The sequence below is a fragment of the Pongo abelii genome, chromosome 21 (genome assembly GCF_028885655.2).
Source record: "Pongo abelii isolate AG06213 chromosome 21, NHGRI_mPonAbe1-v2.0_pri, whole genome shotgun sequence".
NCBI classification, from domain to species: Eukaryota; Metazoa; Chordata; class Mammalia; order Primates; family Hominidae; genus Pongo; species Pongo abelii.
The window spans coordinates 54,256,419-54,277,935 of NC_072006.2; the positions used below are offsets into that span (position 1 = coordinate 54,256,419).

Genomic DNA, 21,517 nt, shown 5'->3' on the forward strand with positions numbered 1-21,517 from the left:
GCCTTTGGATTTGGCTTCCACGTTTTCCAGATTTCCCTCTGCCTCTAGCTCGCTTGCATCAGAGGGGCCCCGAGGGGCCCCGAGGGGTGGCCCACCCACGAGCCCCGCCCCCAACCGCTCACCCCCCGCGAGCCCCGCCCCCTCCGACCGCGAGCCCCGCCCCCTAGGCCTCCTCCTCATCGGCCGCCGTTGCGCGGCGCAAAGCGGCAGCAAGATGGCGGCGCAACAGCAGGATGGCGGGGGTGCTGCGCAGCTGGCGGGGCCGGCGGCGGAGGTTGACCCCCTAGGACGCTTCACGTGTCCCGTGTGCTTAGAGGTGTACGAGAAGCCGGTACAGGTGCCCTGCGGACACGTGTAAGCGGCGAGCCCGGGCCTGGTCGGGGGGCGCTTAACTGGGAAGGGAATGGAGCCGAGGAGCGAGATGGGTCTCAAGGCGGGAGCAAGAGGACCCACCCAGAGGGGCCTCCCGGGGTTGTCCCCCGGGGCTCCTAAGGGCCGTGAAAGCTGCCGGGGCGCTCTTCTGTCCCGCCCCGCTCACTCCTAAGTATCCCGTCCCTCCGCCCGTCTTAGCGGGGCAGCTGCTGTCTGTTGAGCGCCTGCGATGTTCCAGGCGGCCTGTCAGTCTCCTTCCCACACGTCATAGTGGACTCGTGCCCTGCGGGGACTTTAGGCTCTGAAGTCCGCCCTTGGAGAGCCGACGTTTCCTTTCTAGTCCACGTCGCTCTTAAAGCATAGGACATTTGGCATCGTGTCTAGCTGTGGCGAGTTATTCTAATGTGCACTAAAGTCGGGAGAAACGCTGAACTAGACTAAAACAACAAAAGGGAAGTCTTTATGGGGATCTGGCCAGTTTGCCCTTAGCTGTGAAAGGGGGTGGGAGTTGGCAGATGGGATTGTTAGCATTCTACTTCCTGTGTAGGAGGTTTGTTTCTTTCAGTTTTCAATTAAGCCTTCATGACCTGAATACTGTGAATAGAGTAGTTATAATGATTAAAGCAGATATGTGTATAAATGTCCAGTCCAGGTCCTGGGCTGTGGCCGGGGCTTTCGAGGTTGGTCGATTTGAATTTAAGCCTTGTTCCATCAGACGCACAAACACACCTGAGTTGAAAGAATTGTAGACAACGTGGCCACCTGCTTCTTGCCTCAGAATTGGCTTTTCCTCTGGCCTCTCTGAGTGCTTATCGTGGGATCACCTTGGCATTGGTCTTGGCACCCCTTCACTAGTCAGCGGGCACAGTAGCCATTGCACTCCATGGGCATTATTCTATAGCCACCCTGCAGCGGGGGAGGGTTGGCAGCCATTTTACAGGTGAATACACTGAGGGTCCGAGGCTCTCTTAGGAAAGGGTCACCGTGGCCTAGCTCTTCCCAGATGTACTGCAGGTGACCATTTTAATAGTCCAGAGAACAGTGCTTGGCACCTAGCTGGCTGCTTTTTGCTTCATCATGTTGCTTTAGGCTATTCATCTTTGCAATTCAGTTAGCCTGGAACTCTTCCCCCCACCCCGCCCTTTTCAGGCTTCAAGTCCCAGGTTAAGTTACCTCACCAAATACATCCCCATCTAAATTACTTCCCCCACTTCCTTTCTGGGACTTAACTTCCTTCTCCTTGCTTGCACAGAGCAAAACTTAACAGCTCATGACGGAGTGGCCATATCTTTATTGCCCCTCAACTGACTGGAATGGCCTCTGTGTGCCAGATCTTGGGGTAGACTCTGCCTTCAGAGTTTACAGTCCAGTGAATTGATTATAAATAAGTACCAATGACTGGTCAAACTATTGTAAAAATTCATTCTGCAAGCGGGAGGGTATTTCAGGGATCACACCTCTGTGCGTGGGGTGAATGATCAGGTAATGGTTGAATGAACTAATAAGTCGTGTAAGCAAGCTTCAGGAGAGTTGAAGTGGTCTTTAGCTTTTTCATTGAATCCACTTATGCTTGGATCAGATTTACCTGATTTTGGATTAATTCAGTGGATTTCATTTACTATTAACATTTGTAAAAAGGCTAGACCCAGCACAGTTTGCTAAATGAAGAGCAGCAAAATTTGAGATTTTCTTGAGCTAGGTGAACCTTTCCTAGGTCAGAGGGCAAGGAACAGTACTGGTTTTCAAACCTTGGCTCTTCTCTATCCTCGCTGTCCTAGCCCCACGTGATCAGCAGTTCAGTGCAAATTGAAGACAGATGGAAGCACCTCTGTGAGGGCAGCCCGAATCCCCCTTAGCTCCAACATACTGTTTTCTGCTGTGCCTAGTTGATTTTTACCTTTTGTGCTTGGAAAGTTGAGCATCACTGCAACTCTGGCTGGGGCATTGGATTTTTATAAAACTTTATTTCAAGCCCTGAATGACTGCGTTCTCCAATCTGGTAGAATACAGCTGGAGAAAGGCAGCTGGCTGGGTGCCCAAGAGAAGGGAATTTCTTCCTAGCACTGTGACGGAGTGGAGCGTTAGAAGGCTGAACTAGAAAAGGGCCCATAAGTAGGAAATAGAAACTGAAAAAGCCAGCCCAGGATATTTGAGTTGTTCAAAAGCAGGCTGGTAGTTTGGGCATGTTTCAGGCACAAAGTGACTCGTGAACATTTGATAGATGAGCTGTACCTGTGTGTGTGCTTGAGAAGAGACTTCGAGCTGCTTTTATCTGCATGCTGGGTTTGGTTCCATTATACTGCCTGGACCCTCTGTGCTCTCTTGGGTTCCTCTTGTCATCTGCCTTTGTGAACAGGCAACACAAGTGATGGCCACAGGCCCTGCCTGTCTCTACTGCCTCATCGCTTGCCCTTCTCACCATGGTCTACCGCATCGTGGCCCCAAGGTCTGCCTGCCTTCCTTTCCAGTCCTCATTTGTGTGTGGCGTCATCTTGGTGTGGAGCTCTGCACCCAGATCTGTGTGGCTGTCCTCGTAATCAGGTCCCACCCAGCTCAAATGCCAACTCCTCAGAAGCAGCTTTCTATGATCACCCCAGCTGGTCTGTTTGCCATATTTCCTTCATATTTTTAATCACTATCTGAAATTAACATTTGTGTTTCCCTTCACTCTAGAATGTAAGCATCATGAGAACAGGGCTTTGTCAAGTTTCCATTGCCCTCAGTGGTGAATGAATAGACTCCCTCACCTTCTCTGTACCTGGTCTGGAATTTTGCCTAACAGCATTAACATCTAGCTTAATGACAAGGAGGAAGGAGATTCTTAGAGGCAGTAGAAAATGGTCAAGTGTTCAGAAGATTGCCTTTCATTATATATCTTTAGTTCTTTCTGGCAGATTTGGTTATACTGTCTTAATCTATCAGGTTGGGTAAGTAGCCCAGGGTGTCTTCTCCATTCTTTGTGTATGCCTTATCTCAGCATTACCATCTTCCTAGGCTTCAGGATAGGAACTCGGTCATCTTTGACTTCTTTTCTTCAAAGTCAGTAAGTTATCAAGTCCTCCTGATTCTACCTTTCTGTGAATGGTTTCCTGAATTCATCCCCTACTCCTTCAGTCAGACCCTCACAATCCTCTGCCTTTAGCCATCTGTTTGGTTTCTACTTTGTCTCTTCTCACCTTCTCACCTAAAAAAAAAAAAAAACTATAGGGCTGGGCTCAGTGGCTCACACCTGTAATCCCAGCACTTTGGGAGGCCAAGACTGGTGGATCACCAGAGGTCAGGAGTTCGAGACCAGCCTGGCTAACGTGGTGAAACCCCGTCTCTACTAAAAATACAAAATTAGCTGGGTGTGGTCGTGCGCGCCTGTAACCCCAGCCACTTGGGAGTCTGAAGCAGGAGAATCGCTTGAACCGGGGAGGCAGATATTGCAGTGAGCCGAGATCGCACCATTGCACTTCAGCCTGGGCAACAGAGCACGACTCTGTCTCAAAAAAAAAAAAAAAAAAAAAAAATACAAAAACAAAACTTTGTTTTCCATGATAGCACAGAGATATTTTTCTGAAACCTGGATTTGTCCTTGTTTTGTTAATACCTTGCTTTAAACTCCTGGCTCCCTACTGCTTATGAGGAAAAGTCTGTTAGATTTTTATTTCCTCAGGTACATATGAATTTTAAGCCTAAATTAGGCATAGAATAGTCTTCCCTTCCTCTGCTAGCTGACCTCTTTTTTTAAAATGCCAGATGGGTAATGGGCCAACATCCGTAACAAGGTTCGAGGGTGGCACATCTCACACATGCGCATGAACACCCAGTCCTCACGTTCATGAACTACAAAAGGATCCACCTGAACCCTTTTTTTTTTTTTTGAGACAGAGTCTCGCTCTGTCACCCAGGCTGGATGGAGTGCAGTGGCGCGATCTTGGCTCACTGCAAGCTCCGCGTCCTGGGTTCATGCCATTCTCCTGCCTCAGCCTCCCGAGTAGCTGGGACTACAGGCGCCTGCCACCACTCCCAGCTAATTTTTGTATTTTTAGTAGAGACGGGGTTTCACTGTGTTAGCCAGGATGGTCTTGATCTCCTGACCTTGTGATCTGGCCACCTCGGCCTCCCAAAGTGCTGGGATTACAGGCGTGAGCCACCGTGCCCGACCGAGCTGAACCCTTTTAAGGCTGATCAGAGACGCTGTCTCTGCAGTCTTCCCCCCGCAACCCCCACCTTGAGACAGAGTCGCAGTCTGTTGCCCAGGCTGGAGTGTGCAGCCACCACTGCCTCCCAGGTTCAAGCAATTCTCCTGCCTCAGCCTCCTGAGTAGCTGGGATTACAGGCATCTGCCACCATGCCTGGCTAATTTTGGTATTTTTAGTAGAGACGGGTTTCACCATGTTGGCCAGGCTGGTCTCAAACTCCTGACCTCGTGATCCACCCGCCTTGGCCTCCCAAAATGCTGGGATTACGGGCGTGAGCCACCGCTCCCAGCCTTCACTGCAGTCTTACCAGCCCTTTCCTTCTCAGGTCACAACTAGTTGCTTTTCCCTTTATGTTCCTGTAGCGCTTTGCCTTCACCTGTAATGATAGCAGCTCCCGTTTGTGGTGCGTTTTGTACGTGCTGGACACTCTGCCAGGGGTCTGCTATACAAACTGTATCCTCCCAGCAGTCCTAGAGGTAGGTACTACTCTCTCCATTTCACAAAGGAAAAAATGGAGATTCAAGAAACCCCACTGAGATCCTTCAGTGGCAGGGCCTAAGGCTTGAAGCCTCAACCTTAACACCTTCGCTGTGTCTATCACAGGAGTTTGCATTTGTTTCTGTAGTTGTGTGTTCTTTGTAGTCCACTCCTATCCCTCATTTTTTCTGGCCTGGAAGGACTTAGTATTTGAATTGGGAGGAGAGAGCAAGTTGTTTTTTAACTCCATTATCCATTGATGTCTTTTTAAAAGTTGATCCATATTTGTCGTCTTGTCTCCATGATGCGTGACAGAGATTCTCTGTATGTCTTGTTCTAGCTTTTGCTCTGCATGCCTGCAGGAATGTCTGAAGCCGAAGAAGCCTGTCTGTGGGGTGTGTCGCAGCGCTCTGGCACCTGGCGTCCGAGCCATGGAGCTCGAGCGGCAGATCGAGAGCACAGAGACTTCTTGCCATGGCTGCCGTAAGAATGTATGTGGAAGTGATGTGGAAGAGTCCATGTCTTTCCATGATAAGATGGGGTAAAACGTACAGCTGCCATGTTGTTGCTGAAGTTAGAGCATGACTAGGTCACTAACAGCACGCGTGCATGCCAGTTACCTGTGGTGATGGCTGGGCTGGTTTGTTTTCATAACCTTAGTGGTTTTTGTTTCTTTTTTTGAGAGTTGGTTAAGTATATATTTTAGGTTTGAAAGCCATAGAAATCAGTTATCCCAGTTTTTTCCTATAAAAGATCAATTATGGCCAGGCGCGGTGGCTCATTCCTGTAACCCCAGCTCTTTGGGAGTCCGAGGCAAGAGCTTGAGGCTAGGAGTTAAGAGACCAGCCTGGACAACATAGTGAGACCTCATCTTTACAAAAAAATAAAATTAGCCAGGTGTGGTGGTATGTACCTGTAGGCCCAGCTACTCAGGAGGCAGAGGCCAGAGGATCACTTGAGCCCAGGAGTTTGGGATTACAGTGATCTGTGATCATGCCACTGCACTCCAGCCTGGCTGACAGCAAGACCCTGTCTCTTAAAAAAAAGTCAGTATGAAATCATTGGATTGTAATAACAATAGCTAACATTTGAAATGTATCCATGCTCTTGTATAATCAGAGTCAAGTATATTTATTTTCATACCTGTTATAACTGCTACTGGAAAGGAGAAATACTGTTGTCTTATTTTCCAAGAGATATATACACAGCCTTGTTGATTTTAGAATCGTTAAAATTTTTTAAATTGCAGATCATACAAAAATACACAATCATGTAGGCTTGTTCCTCATTCCAGAGATTACTTCAAAATTGGTTCAATTTAAGACCTGGCAAGGTGGTTTATGCCTGTAATCCCAACACTTTGGGAGGCCAAGGTGGGTGGATTGCTTGAGTCCAGGAGTTCTAGACCAGCCTGGACAACATGGTGAAACCTCGGCTCTACTGAAAATACAAAAAACTAGCAGGGCATGGTGGTGTGTGCCTGTAGTCTCAGCTGTTCGGGAGGCTGAGGTGAGAGAATGGCTTGAGCGCAGGAGGCAGAGGTTGCAGTGAGCTGAGTTCGTGCCACTGCGCTCCAACCTGGGTGATAGAGCCGGACCCTGTCTCAAGGAAAAAAAAAGTGATTCAGTTTTGAAAGCTGCATAATATTTTCTTCCCTTTGACAAACACTGTAGAATGTTTACCAACCAAGTTGTAGAATTTTTGCAAAATGAGATCACACTATAATATATATATTTCTTCAACTTTTTTCACTTTTTTAAATGTACATTCATTCCCAACTTTTTTTTCACTTTCAGGTTTTTTTTCTCTTACATATTGGACAGCCTTGCATGTCAGTTTCATTATTTTTAACACTTCGTTATGGATGCCCATAGTAAGAATATACCTTACCATCTCCTTTTCAGCGTGATTTAGTATTAGGGATGCATAGTAGGGCCATTTCAATGCTGAATAGGGCTATTTTCTGTGTCTTAATTGGGGGCTTCACTCTTGAGGCTGGGCATGGTAGCTCATGCCTGTAATCCTGTCATTTGGAGAGGCCAAGGCAAGAGGATCACTGACCCCAGGAGTTTAAAATCAGCCTGGGCAACATAGTGGGACTCTGTATATACCAAAACAAACCAACAAACAAAACCAGCTGTGTGTAGTGGTGTATGCATGTAGTCCCAGCTCCTTGGGAGGCTGAGGTGGGAAGATTGCTTGAGCCCAGAAGTTTGAGAGCAGCCTGGGGAATATAGTGGACCCAGTTTCTACAAAAAAAGAAAAAAAAATTGAGGATTCCTCAGTTTGTAGCTTAAAGTCAAGTTCTTGAGCTAGAGGTGAGACAACATCATGGTAAGCTGGAGCTCAAATATTGGAGCATTTTTTCCCCCTTTGAAGTTTACTTTTAGAAACTCAAGATATTGAAATACAATTCCCTACTGCCTTCTTTTTTTTTTTTGAGATGGAGTCTCACGCTGTTGCCCAGGCTGGAGTACAGTAGCGTGATCTCAGCTCACTGCAGGCTCTGCCTGTTGGGTTCACGCCATTCTCCTGCCTCAGCCTCCCGAGTAGCGGGGAATACAGGCTCCCACCACCACGCCCAGCCATATATATGTGTGTGTATATATATATATATTTGTATTTTTAGTAGAGACGGGGTTTCACTGTGTTAGCCAGGATGGTCTCGATCTCCTGACCTCGTGACCCACCCGCCTCAGCCTCCCAAAATGCTGGGATTACAGGCATGAGCCACTGCACCCGGTCTTTTCATCTTTATTTATGCATGCATAATGTGGTTTTTGGTTTTGTTTTGTTTTTTTCTGAGACAGGGTCTGGCTTTGTTGCCCGGGCTGGAGTGCAATTGCGTGGTCTCAGCTCACTGAAACCTCTGCCTCCCAGGCTCAAACCATCCTCCCACCTCAGCCTCTCAAGTAGCTGGGACTACAGGCATGTGTCACCACACCTGCCTAATTTTTTTGTATTTTTAGTAGAGACGAGTTTTGCATGTTGCCCATGCTGATCTCGAACTTCGGAGCGTGAAGCGATGGCCCACCTCAGCCTCCCTCAGGATTACAGGTGTGAGCCACCGCACTCCGCCCATGATGGGCTTTTTGTTTGTTTTACTGTATGCTTTTGCTTTTCTCCATTTTCAAGATTAGTGATTGTACTGTTGGCATGCCTCTAAAAATGTTTTTCTTTCCTTTATCTTCCCTCTTTTCTTCAATTCTTAAAACTTTCTTTCTTTTTAGAAAACCTGTAATGAAGCACTATTCTCTGGGTTTTCTTCTCTTTCTGTTTTACTATTGCAAAGCCTAGATTTTATATGAAAGGTTGGGTCAGGCATGGTAGCTCACGCCTGTAAACCCAGCACTTTGGCAGGCTGAGGCAGGCAGATCACTTGAGGTCAGGAGTTCGAGACCAGCCTGGCTAATGTGGTGAAACTCCATCTCTACTAAAAATATGAACATTAGCTGGGCATGATGGCACACACCTGTAATCCCAGTTACTCAGGAGGCTGAGGTGGGAGAATCACTTGAACCCGGGAGGTGGAGGTTGCAGTGAGCCGAGATGGTGCCACTGCACTTCAATCTGGGCGACAGAGTGAGTGAGACTCCGTCTCAAAAAAAAAAAAGAATTTAGATTTTAAAGATTATTTTTCAGAGTCTGGTGATAGATACTTTAACCAGGGTTAGTGGCTTTTATATGTTTTACCTAAAGAATCACTTTTCTCTGCTGCACATAACAGAATGTGGTTTTTGGCTTGCTGTAAGGAGACTAGTTTAAATGCTAGTATAGAAAACTTTTAAAACCATCCTAGATTTGGAGCTTGTCTGTGAGCAGACAGCCTATCATGAATAGGAGCAAACCTCTAGGAGAGTTATTTTAGAGTGGAAGCGGATATCCTGATTTAGTCGAATTAAAATAGCAGCCTTGGTATTAATGGGAAATCTGCAATAATCAGGGTTTCAGTCCCATCAGCATAGTCAGGAGTCTGGTGAGATTATTTGCCAGGGTGGTGTAGGTCTAGTTTTCTTTGTACCCTTGTTTGGGACTATATGGCCTGTTATAAGGTCCTCACTAACTTGTGGGCTCTGATTCTTCCTATTTGAGTTCTTCCTGTCCAAGATCCGGTCCCACGTGGCTACGTGTTCCAAATACCAGAATTACATCATGGAAGGTGTGAAGGCCACCATTAAGGATGCATCTCTTCAGCCAAGGTAAATGACTCAGTCTCCCCTTAGGTGGAGGTCATCTCTTGCTATTAATACAAAGAGGTTGGACACCTTGCATGCCCAGGGGTTTAGTTGTATGAATTGTTATGCTGGCTAAAGGTGATACAAGTATTTTGGGAGGAGTGTGCAAGGGAGGACTCTGGTGTTCACTTCAGATGTTAGCTGAGCTATTCTTTCTTTTTTGAGATGGAGTCTCGTTCTGTTGCCCAGGCTGGTGTGCAGTGGTGCAATCTCAGCTCACTGCAACCTCTGCCTCCCGGGTTGAAGTGATTCTCCTGCCTCAGCCTCCCAAGTAGCTGGGATTACAGGCAGCTGCCACCATGCCCGGCTAAATTTTGTATTTTTTAGTAGAGACAGGGTTTGCCATGTTGGCCAGGCTGGTCTTGAACTCCTGACCTCAGGTGATCCGCCTGCTTTGGCCTCCCAAAGTGCTGGGATTACAGGCGTGAACCACCACGCCCGGCCGGCTGAGCTATTATTTTCACAATACTTGACCTGAGTCTGAAGTGATCATCAGCATCCTTATCATTATACATTCGGTGAGCTTTGCTCCTTTTTGGAGTGTACTGTGGTTGAAGTTTAATGGAAAGGTACTCACAGAAAAGTTTTCTTTTTTCCTGTGTTTCACCTTCCAGGAATGTTCCAAACCGTTATACCTTTCCTTGTCCTTACTGTCCTGAGAAGAACTTTGATCAGGAAGGACTTGTGGAACACTGCAAATTATTCCATAGCACGGATACCAAATCTGTGGTGAGTAACCTTTTTTTTTTTTTTTTTTTTTAACTTTATTAAGGGAAAGGATCAAGCTTGAAGAAAAATGACGGGATTAGTAGAATGAACTCCTGTGTGCCCTTCACCTAGATTGACACATTGTTAACATTTTACCATATTTGCTTAACCATGCTCTATAGTACACATTTTTTCTGACCACTTGGGAATAAGCTACAGATACCATGACCATTTTTGCACCCTGAATACTTCGCACCCTGATACAGGAGTGTGTATGTCTTAAGAACAAGAATGTTTTCTTGGAAAATTATATTTTTGTGTGTATAATTCATCATATTCAAGAAATTTAATATTGATACAATCTAATGTCTAATGTGAAATTCATGTTTTAATTTTAACAATTGTAATGTCTTTCATAGCAATTTCCCCCTCCCCCCCATGGCAGAGGCAGGGATGGTACATGAGTTCTCTGTCCTCTGGGTGCTACAATAAGTCATGTGATGTCTGTTGTTGGTAACATTAACTTGGTTCCGTTGGTGTCCACCAAATTTCTCCATGAAGCTGCCATTTTATTTTTGGAAGTAGCTTCTTCATAGTTGTGGGGAAAGAGGATTTAGGTGAAATTATTAGGAAAAGGCTTATCAATCCTTGGACATTTTACTCAGATATCACCTACTGGCATGTGTAGTCTTTAAAAAAAAAAAAAAAAAATGTAGGCTGGGCACGGTGGCTCACACCTGTAATCCCAGCACTTTGGGAGGCCAAGGCGGGTGGATCAGTTGAGGTCAGGAGTTCAAGATCAGTTGGCTAACATGGTGAAACCCCATCTCTACTAAAAATACAAAAGTTAGCCAGGCATGGTGGCATGTGCCTTTAATCCCAGCTACTTGGGAGGCTGAGGCATGAGAATTGCTTGAACCCGGGAGGCGGAGGTTGCAGTGAACTGAGATCCTGCCACTGCACTCCAGCCTGGGCAGCAGAACAAAACTCCCCCCCCCCCAAAAAAAAGTATTTGTTCCATCTCAGCAATGTGTTACCTTTCTCTCTTAATGTGATTGACAGACCAGGTCTTTTTTTATAGTTAGGTGTATACTTTCTCTATAGTTTTAATTTTTCCATTTATCTCATACTGCTTCTCTTGACCTACATACTCTGTTGTGTGGGCAGCCTTCAGCTCCATTGCTGTAAACAGTGGTGCAGAGATTTTAGAATTTTAATGAGCTTTTGTGAGAGTACTAGGGCAGCTATCAATGCTCATCTTAAGATGGAACTGGCCATTTTGAGAAACAGATCTTTGCCTGTATCTATGTATGTTTATAAGCTAAAGTCTTAGATACAGATTGACTTGGTTAAATGTTACTTGCACTCATAATTTTGTTGGATACTGTTATTGCTGAACTTTTCTGGTATGGCAGCCTAATTTTCTGTCTTTTTCCCCTCCTTTGGCTTCTGAAATCCCTCTGATTATGTTGTCTATGTTGAGGCCTTCTCTTCAGCCTTTGGCCCTCTGTTCTGTCTTCCTCTCCCTCTGCAAGTTCTTAACTCTGCGTTTCTCCCTTCGCTTTGGAAGCCATCTCCTTTTCAGTCTCTAGTCCCACCCTATGTTCTAGCTCCCCAGCTACAGCTGCCTGCCCACCTTTTCCACTCAGTCTTCTACCATCCCAGATTTCTCTCTTGTCAATCCCCTTTATCACTGTATCTTCCTTGCTGTGGGGTAGGGTTCCACCTTTAAGTGGGGGCACTTAGGTCTTCTCTCTCCCTGGCATGAGTTTTCCGCACTCACTGGTCTGGTTGTTTACATGTGTTGACAGTAACTGCCGCCTTCTGGCCTTTTCCGTGCTGCTGCCTCTTTTCTGGAGCACCGATTTTTTTTTTTTGTTTTAAGACAGAGTCTCACTCTGTCACCCAGGCTGGCGGCTGGAGTGCAGTGGCACAATCTTGGCTCACTGCAACCTCCACTTCCAGGGTTCAAGCGATTCTCATGCCTCAGCCTCTCAAGTAGCTGGGACTACAGGCGTGTGCCACCATGCAAGGCTAATTTTTGTATTTTTAGTAGAGAAGATGTTTCACTACATTGGCCAGGCTGGTCTCAAACTCCTGACCTCAGGTGATCTACCGCTTTGGCCTCCCAAAGTGCTGGGATTACAAGTGTGAGCCACTGTGCCCGGCCTGGAGCACCCTTTCATGTCCTCTTTGCCTTTCCAAATACTTCCCAATCTTAAAAACCCAAATCAACGTTTTGTGTGAGGGCTTTTCAGCCTGATCCCCCTCTTCTGAGCATTTCCTTTGTTAAGATGCATGTAAGGCTGTGTTTTACTTCCCTGGGACATTGCTCATTGGCTTATTTTCTTAGTTTTCCTCATGCTTCTGGATTGTCTTGTGTGCTGGATTGGAAGGCCAGTCTAGGCCTCCCACCAGGCTGACTCACTTCTCTGCCTACAGTAGGGAATGAGAAAGGGTGGTATCATGATTTGAACTTTACCCAGTCCCACGTGTCATTTGACTTGAGCTGGAAATTTGCAGTGTTTTTTTGGGCTGCTGATATGCACAGGAAGGAGTTACTGGCCCTGGACAGTATGTCAGGAAAGCTGTCCTGGAAGAAAGGAGGCCAGACACAGGCCACAGAGGGCTGGTGCAAGCTTGGAAATTGGGTGCCTAAGACCTTGCTTTTGTGTTGAAAGGTTTGTCCGATATGTGCCTCGATGCCCTGGGGAGACCCCAACTACCGCAGTGCCAACTTCAGAGAGCACATCCAGCGCCGGCACCGGTTTTCTTACGATACTTTTGTGGTAAGTCTGGAGCCTGGGCTCTGATCCCTCCCCTGGGGGAATGGCACGGCTACTTCACTTCTCAAAAGGGGAAATGGGGATCCCCAGTGTTGAACTTTGTCACTGTTGTGATGGGCTTCCAGTCTGTATACTGGATACAGTGATAAAAAGGGGATTGACAAGAGAGAAAAGAAGAAGACTGAGTGGAAGAGGTGGGCAGGCAGCTGTAGCTGGGGAGCTAGATGGGCTTCCAGTCTGTATACTGTAGCTACTATACAGTTTCTATTCATGGGCCAGGCAGGTGGCCAGAGTGACATTTATTTACTTATTTGAGATGGAGTCTTGCTCTGTCGCCCAGGCTGGAATGCAGTGGCGTGATCTCAGCTCACTGCAACCTCCACCTCCTGGGTTCAAGCAATTCTCCTGCCTCAGCCTCCTGAGTAGCTGGGACTACAGGCGCATGCCACCATGCCCCGTTGCTTTTTGTACTTTTAGTACAGACAGGCTTTCACTATGTTGGCCAGGCTGGTCTCGAACTCCTGACCTCGTGATCTGCCCACCTTGGCCTCCCAAAGTGTTGGGATTACAGGCGTGAGCCACCACGCCCGGCCCAGAGTGACATTTAAGAAGATTATCTGGGTTGGGCGCAGTGGCTAATGCCTGTAATCCCAGCACTTTGGGAGTCCGAGGTGGGCGGATCACAAGGTCGGGGGTTCATGACCAGCCTAGCCAACATAGTGAAATCCCGTCTCTACTAAAAATACAGAAAAATTAGCCAGGTGTGGTGGCGGGCACCTGTAATCCTAGCTACTTGGGAGGCTGAGGCAGGAGAATCGCTTGAACCTGGGAGGCAAGGTTGCAGCATGAGCCAAGATCGTGCCACTGCACTCCAGCCTGGGCAACAGAGCAAGACTGTCTCAAAACAAAACAAGATGATGATCTGGTCAGTCTTTGAGACAGAGACAGTGATACTTGCTCTTTCTATCTCCTAGCCCTGCCCCCACATTTTTGTCTACTTTTCTTGTGGCTTAATTTCTGCCTGTTATAGAACTTGGTTTGGGGACAGGTGCGGTGGTTCATACCTACAATCCTAGCATTTTTGGGAGGCTGAGGCAGGTGGATCGCTTGAGCTCAGGAGTTCGAGACCAGCCTGGGCAACATGGGAAAACCTTGTCTCTGCAAAAAATACAAAAATTAACTAGGTGTGGTGGCTCCTGCCTGTAGTCCCAGCTATTTTGAGGGAGCTGGGACAGGAGGATCTCTTGAGCCCAGGAGGCAGAGGAGGCAGAGGCTGCAGTAAGCTGAGATCATGCCACTGCACTCCAGCCTGGGCAACAGAATGAGACCCTGTCTTCAAAAAAAAAAACAACAACAACAACAACAACAACACATACAACAACAATTTGGACTTGGGAGGCTCAATCTCACATGTCCATGGGGACCATAATTGAAATGATCCTCCTGAGGATTTCCAAGCCGGGTGGTGCCTGACTCGTTATGCTGCTAGCTATCACCTTGTTTTCCTGTGGAAATGCAGGCACAGCATTGCCTAGCTTCTCCACCCCCCCATGCCCAAAGCAGGACAGGAAAATTTCACAGGAAGTTTCACAGGTTTTAATTATCTTCAAAAATACTTCAGGTCAAATAGCATATATCCACTAGCCAAATATGGCTGTCAGGTTTATATTCTTTCCCTAGAGCTGGATGGTTTCAAAGGGGCACACTGTTGTTTTGGCATTATAGTAATAGGTAAATTTGGCCAACTATATCAAGTAAACCTCTTACTTACATATATAGATGTCCAGTTAGGATTTTAGAGTGGTATTCGGTCTTAATGGCTGAATTTCAGTATCTAAGAAAGCTCTTTGCTAAATTGTCATAAAGAATATTTATTCTCAGTCTGACAGTGTCTGAAACTCAGACTTCAGAATAACTGCCCTTTTTGTTAATGTGACACATTACATGTGTGTGTAATGTAATGTGACACATTACATTCATCTGTGTCACATTAACAAAAATGACTCATTAAAGAGGGCTAGTTGCGCTATAGTTTCTGCTGTACTGTATGGCTCTAAAAATCTGATTCTGTACTGCGCACTGATTCCACCTCTCAGAAACAACTCTTCAGCTCAGTGCATCTGCGTGCTCTGTTCCGACAAACTTACAAACGTTCTGAGCGCTTGGTCTGTGCCAGGCTCCATTCATGTGCTGTCTGGGTTTCTCAATCTCCATTTAAGGGAGGCATCCTTATCTTCATTTAAGAATAAGGCAGCAGACTGGGTGCAGTGGCTCATGCCTGTAATCTCAGCACTTTGGGAGGCCAAGGTGGGTGGATCACGAGGTCAAGAGATTGAGACCATCCTGGCCAACATGGTGAAACCCTGTCTCTGCTAAAAATATAAAAATTAGCTGGGCATGGTGGCGCACACCTGTAGTCCCAGCTACTCGGGAGGCTGAGGCAGGAGAATCGCTTGAACCTGGGAGGCGGAGGTTGCAGTGAGCTGAGATTGTGCCACTGCACTCCAGCCTGGCAACAGAGCGAGACTCCATCAAGTAAAAAAAAAGAGAAGGCAGCAGAGACAGATTAATTTTCCCAAAGTTACATACCTAGCATCACAAACAGTTGCATCGGGGATCCGGTCCCCGGCAACCTGCTCCAGATCCAGTTGCTAGGCTGTCCTGCTTCTACTGAAAGCCAGTCTTTGCATCTGGAAACAGTTGCTGAGGCTGCATGTCTGTTTTTGCCCTTAGGATTATGATGTTGATGAAGAGGACATGATGAATCAGGTGTTGCAGCGCTCCATCATCGACCAGTGAGCAGAGTCTGTGCTTGCTGTCTGTCTCATGTTCCAGAGCTTCCATTACATATTAAACGTGAAACCTATGACTCCTGTACCTTACCTGTTCAACAGACCTGAAAATGAGCCATGGCACTGGGACAGGGTCACTTCTGACAGGGGAAGTGGGTCCCCAGGTCAGCCCTCCTCTTCCCTTTGGGCTCTTGCCAAAGCTGTCTTCCCCCTACTGTTAACCTTGTTTGTCACATGGTCGAGTTCGTATTGGTTCTCGGCTACTTCCTGGAGCTTCTGCCGCTTCCTGTGGAAGAGAATGTAGCTTCTCCACCTCTTGTTTCACACTCATTCCTTCCATCCAGTGTTTGTCTCTCGGGTCCTTCAAGCCAGCCAGGACCTTTTCTGGGTCATGAATAGCACAATGAAGCAAGTCTCTCCTTTCCTTGTCCCCAAGGTGTGCAGACTCTGGCAGCCGTGCACCTGACCAGAGCTGAAGCTCCTGCTGGGCTGTGGGGTTGCCAGAAGCTGGGGTTGCCATCCCTGGGTACATGTCACCAGTCCTCTTGGGGTTTTGCACCATCTGATGCTGGAAGTTTTGATTAGTGATATTTTCCTACTACTACATACTTAGAGTTCACTGGTTCAGTCTTAAATGCCTGCATGGTGCCTTTTTAGGATAAGGTACAACCATATATTTTTGGTGGAAGTGTTTCTGGGTTAGGGAAGTTAAAGTCTGTTTATCCATAAGTGGGGAGGAGGGTCAGCTAAGAGAAGTGGGAGGGCCAGAGCTTTTTGGTTCTGATTTACAAATTAATGAAGTAGTTTCAGACAACATGGTCATGTTTACCTCTCCATTTGGGAGCCTGCCTAACATTCTTGTTCTAGAAGCACAAAAAATCCTCAGATGAATTAGAAGAAAGAGGTTTGGGGACTCAGCGGATACTAGTTCTTTTACCTTCTGCTTGGTAACTTAGATTAAACTGCGCATTGTTTTTCTATCACAAATGTTTTCCTTATGACACTGGTTTCGACATGTAAAATGTGTTTGAAAACCTGCTTTGTAGATGCAGAGAGAAGCTATAGGAAACCCAGTACCACCCCCTGGTCTGTTCTGACGAGACATTGTTCATAAGGCACAGCACATCGCATGATGAACAGTTGTTAATAAAAGCTGTTGCTGGAAACTTGCTTTAGGAACAGCTCAAGAACCTTGGAGTTCATATTTCACAAATATTAATAAATATAAGTCCAAGAGCTGTCAGCCTAATCTGTAGGAGCAGAACCTCTGATTGACCAAAAGGCATATGGGTTTAGGTTGGTTCTTTGATGTCATATGTCTCTGATGGGGTTGCAAGTGCTACCTCGCACTTGTACACTGCTGCTGTGGGGCTCCGCGCCTGCCGGTGAAGAGCTGCAGATGCCGAGAAGCCAGCAAAGACAGGGCCCACTGGAAAAAAAATAGTTCTTTCAATAGTATTTCTCGGGAGGACTCAAAAGTTAAGGTCAGCTTGTTCACTGTAATTTCTGGAAAAAGTTCACTCAGACCTTCCTGAATTTAGATCATCTCAGAAGTCTGGTGGGAAATCTGGCGAAACCTTCGTTTGAGGGACTGATGTGAGTGTATGTCCACCTCACTGGTGGCACCGAGAAACTTACTTCCTTGTATTAAGTGCACTTCTTGTATTTCTAATAAGATGACTTTCCAGAAAGTGAGATTTGTTATGTTCTGGCTTTTAAAAGGTGAAATATAAATAAATTTCATAACTTAATCTAAGTGGTAAGCTATGGTTCTTGTTTTCATTCAACACATTTGCCACAGCATGGGCTTGGGGACTCTCCAGAAGATGGTTACCCTTTCTAGAAGAGAAGTTCTTGTTGCTGAGTCCTGTTTGGCGTCAAATCTCAGCTGATGCCACCAGCTGGGCCTCATGGTGCCTGTCCTCTGGAAAAAGAACACTTGTTACAGTTGGGAGGCTCTGGGAGGTGAGATGTGACAGCGCTCCATATAGCAAGGCTTTAGACATGCGGCTTCTGCTATGTGCGGATAACAGCAGCAGTGCTGAGGGCTTGTAGTAAAGGGGCTCTGCAGGGTCAAGTTTCAGGTCCTTGATATGTTTAAGTTCATAGTCTGCTGTTAGCTGTGGGGCATCTAGCGAATATTTTCTGAACCTGTCTCCTATGAAGTGGGGATAATTTTATCTGCCTCTTAAGGATGCTAGGATCCAAGGAGCAAAGTATACAGAGCTCTCCCTGCACAGCGCTGCATTGTGGGTGCTCACTGTAGTTTGGCTGCTTGAGCTTCATTCCAATCCCGTAGAAACGTTATTTTTTAATTTTTTTAGTAAGAGATAGGGTCTCACTATGTTGCCCAGGCTGGGCTTGAACCCCTGGGCTCAGGTGGTCCACCTTGGCCTTCCAAAGTGCTGGGATTACAGGTGTCAGCCACCGAGCCTGGCCTGGAACCTATTTGTTTTGTTTTGCTTTTTTGAGTCAGGGTTCCGCTCTTTTTGCCCAGGCTGGAGTGCAGTGGCGCAATCTCAGCTCACTGCAACCTCTGTCTCCCAGGTTCAAGTGATTTTCCTGCCTCAGCCTCCCGAGTAGCTGGGATTACAGGTGCCCACCACCATACCCGGCTAATTCTGTATTTTTAGTAGAGGTGGTGTTGCATCATGTTGGTCAGGCTGGTCTCCTGACCTCACGTGATCCGACTGCCTCGGCCTCCCAAAGTGCTGGTTTTACAGGTGTGAGCCACTGCACCCGGACCTGGAACCTCAAATTTAATACAGCCGAGACAGTTCAGCATCTCCAATCTTCACCCACGCCCTCTTTTGTATTATTCCATCTTGCAGTGGTAACTACCCAAGCCAGAAACCTGGGAGGCCTCTTCCTCACATCCGTGCAGGCCACCTCTGTCTAAGTATCAGCTGAGTCCTGGACTCCAATTACCTCAGAATATTGCAATTTGTGCCTGTTTCTTTGAGGTCTGACATCCTCTGGAAATGAAATCCCGTGTCATGCCAAAACAGGTCAAGAAAATGACACTTGAACTGAGACCTGAATGAAATGGGGAGAAGCCCAGTGACCATGTCGGGGAAGAGGATTCCTTGCAGAGGGAACCAAGTTCAGAGGCCTTAAGGTGGGAGCACATGGGTTACACTTGAGGCCGTGCGGCAAGGAGGCGGCTGATAAGCCCATGGTGGAGTGAATGAGGGAGAGAATGAGGCAGCGCGGGGCAGTGTGGAAGGCAGACCAGAGGGGCTGTGTACACATGGTCAGGCCTTGGGCTTTTCTCGATGAGCATTCTTGGGTTCTAAGTGAGGTGATCCAGCTTAGGTTCCTAAAGGATGCTTCTGGCTGTGTTTGGAGAAGGGACTGTAGCAGGGAAACAGGAAGCAGAGACCAGGGAGGCGGCTGCAGGAATCCAGGCAGCTGTTGATGGGGGCTTGGAACTGTGTGGTGATGGTGGTGGTGGGATTTTGAAGTAGTCTGACGTGGTCAGGTATGTTTTTTTTTTTTTTTTTTTTTGAGACAAGGTCTCACCCCGTCACCCAGGCTGGAGTGCAGTGGCACAATCTCGGCTCACTGCAACCTCTGCCTCCTGGGCTCAAGCAGTCATCTCACCTCAGTCTCCTGAGTAGCTGGGACTACAGGCGTAGCCACCACGCCCAGGTAATTTTTGTATTTTTGGTAGAAACGAAGTTTTACCATGTTGCCTAGGCTGGTCTCGAACCCCTGGGCTCAAGCGATCCTCCCGCCTTGGCCTCTCAAGTACCTGGGAGGCCGAGGCAGGAGTTCGAGACCAGCCTGACCAACATGGAGAAACCCCATCTCTACTAAAAATACAAAATTAGCCAGGCATGGTGGTGCATGCCTGTAATCCCAGCGACTCTGGAGGCTGAGGCAGGAGAACCACTTGAACCCGGGAGGCGGAGGTTGCGATGAGCCAAGATTGTGTCATTGCAGTCCAGCCTGGACAACAAGAGTGAAACTCTGTCTCTAAATAAATAAAGGCATTCTAAGTTCTGCATGGCTCAAACTGAACTCATCCACCACCTTCCTACCACCCCACGCTGTGTGCTCGGCTTCTCTTTCCTGGCAGAGGTAACCGCCATCCTTCTAATTGCTCAAGAATTAACCCACACCTCATCTTTAACTCTTTGTCCACCTCCATGCCCCATGTTACCAAATCAAGTTAATTTTATTTATTTTTTTTTTGACACAGAGTCTTGCTCTGTTGCCTCAAGTTAATTTTAGCTCTTAAATAACACATTTGGGCCGGATGTGGGGGCCCACACCTGTAATCCCAGCACTTTGGGAGGCCTAGGCGGGCAGATCACTTGAGGTCAGGAGTTCGAGACCAGCCTGGCCAACATGATGAAACCCCACCTCTATTAAAAATACAAAAATTAGCTGGGCATGGTAGCGGGTGCCTGTAGTCCCAGCTACTCGGTAGGCTGAGGCAGGAGAATCACACGAAACCTGGAGGCAGAGGTTGCAATGAGCCGCAGTTGTGCCACTGCACTCCAGCCTGGGTGACAGAGTGAGACACCATCTCAAAAAAATAACAAAAAAATAAATAATGTTGTTGGCAAAGCCTGAGTCCTGTCCTCTCGCTCTCCCCCCTGGACAGCATGACCTTCACCACTCGCTCCACCTTCTCCACTAACTACCGGTCCCTGGGCTCTGTCCAGGTGCCCAGCTATGGTGCCCAGCTATGGTGCCCAGCCGGTCAGCGGTGTGGTTAGCGTCTATGCAGGCACCCGGGATTCTGGTTCCCGGATCTCTGAGTCCCGCTCCACCAGCTTCCAGGGCGGCATGGGGTCCGGGGATTTGGCCGGGGGGATGGCTGGGGATCTGGCAGGAATGGGAGGCATCCAGAACAAGAAGGAGACCAGGCAAAGCCTGAACGACCGTCTGGCCTCCTACCTGCACAGAATGAGGAGCCTGGAGACCAAGAAATGGAAGCTGGAGAGAAAAATCCGGGAGCACCTGGAGAAGAAGGGACCCCAGGTCAGAGACTGGAGCCATTACTTCAAAACCATCGAGGACCTGAGGGCTCAGATCTTCACAAATACTGTGGACAATGCCTGCATTGTTCTGCAGATCGACAATGCCCGTCTTGCTGCTGATGACTTTACAGTCAAGTAGGAGACAGAGCTGGCCATGCGCCAGTCTGTGGAGAGCGACATCCATGGGCTCCGCAAGGTCATTGATGACACCAATGTCACTTGGCTGCAGCTGGAGACAGAGATCGAGGCTCTCAAGGAGGAGCTGCTCTTCATGAAGAAGAACCACAAAGAGGAAGTAAAAGGCCTATAAGCCCAGATTGCCAGCTCTGGGTGGAGGTAGATGCCCCCAGATCTCAAGACGTCAGCAAGATCATGACAGACATACAGGCCCAATATGACGAGCTGGCTCAGAAGAACTGAGAGGAGCTGGACAAGTACTGGTCTCAGTAGATTGAGGAGAACACCACAGAAGTCACCACGCACTCTACCGAGGTTGGAACTTGCTGAGATGACTCTCACAGAACTGAGACATACAGTCCAGTCCTTGGAGATAGATCTGGACTCCATGAGAAATCTGAAGGCCAGCTTGGAGAACAGCCTGAGGGAGGTGGAGGCCTGCTATGTCCTGCAGATGGAACAGCTCAGTGGGATACTGCTGTACCTGGAGTCAGAGCTGGCACAGACCCAGGCAGAGGGACAGTGCCAGGCCCAGGAGTTCAATAAGGTCAAGCTGGAGGCTGAGATCACCACCTACTGCCGCCTGCTGGAAGACAGCAAGGACTTCAATCTTGGTGATGCCCTGGACAGCCGCAACTCCATGCAAACCATCCAAAAGACCACCACCCACCAGATAGTGGATGGCAAAGTGGTGTCTGAGACCAACGACACCAAAGTTCTGAGACATTAAGCCAGCAGAAGCAGGGTACCCTTTGGGAAACAGGAGGCCAATAAAAAGTTCAGAGGTAAAAA

At 47.6% G+C, this 21,517-nt stretch overlaps 1 protein-coding gene, 1 non-coding gene and 1 pseudogene across 3 annotated transcripts; 2 read left to right on the forward strand and 1 right to left on the reverse strand.

Moving 5' to 3' along the window:
* Window positions 1–112: 112 nt before the first annotated feature.
* On the forward strand, window positions 113–17,313 carry RNF114 (ring finger protein 114). Of its 2 annotated transcripts, XM_009233703.3 has the most exons (6): window positions 113–354; window positions 5,377–5,527; window positions 9,129–9,235; window positions 9,886–10,000; window positions 12,661–12,768; window positions 15,499–17,313. In XM_009233703.3, exons 1-6 carry the CDS (start codon window positions 215–217, stop codon window positions 15,562–15,564), a joined length of 687 nt encoding a protein of 228 aa, XP_009231978.1. In that variant the 5' UTR covers window positions 113–214; the 3' UTR covers window positions 15,565–17,313.
* Window positions 4,108–4,212, reverse strand: LOC112130417 (small nucleolar RNA U13). Its single transcript, XR_002912688.1, has one exon. It is a non-coding gene; the product is annotated as a small nucleolar RNA U13 (small nucleolar RNA).
* A 2,805-nt stretch (window positions 17,314–20,118) lies between the features above and the next one.
* LOC100937023 (keratin, type I cytoskeletal 18-like) lies at window positions 20,119–20,858 on the forward strand (annotated as a pseudogene).
* Window positions 20,859–21,517: the final 659 nt, after the last annotated feature.

Bases quoted from the DNA above. Each gene is read 5' to 3' on its own strand.
- RNF114 (XM_009233703.3), top strand. From the start codon at position 215: ATGGCGGCGCAACAGCAGGATGGCGGGGGTGCTGCGCAGCTGGCGGGG. The intron at 5,528-9,128 runs GTATGTGGAAGT...TTCCTATTTGAG, and splicing joins GCCATGGCTGCCGTAAGAAT to TTCTTCCTGTCCAAGATCCG. The intron at 9,236-9,885 runs GTAAATGACTCA...TTCACCTTCCAG, and splicing joins GATGCATCTCTTCAGCCAAG to GAATGTTCCAAACCGTTATA.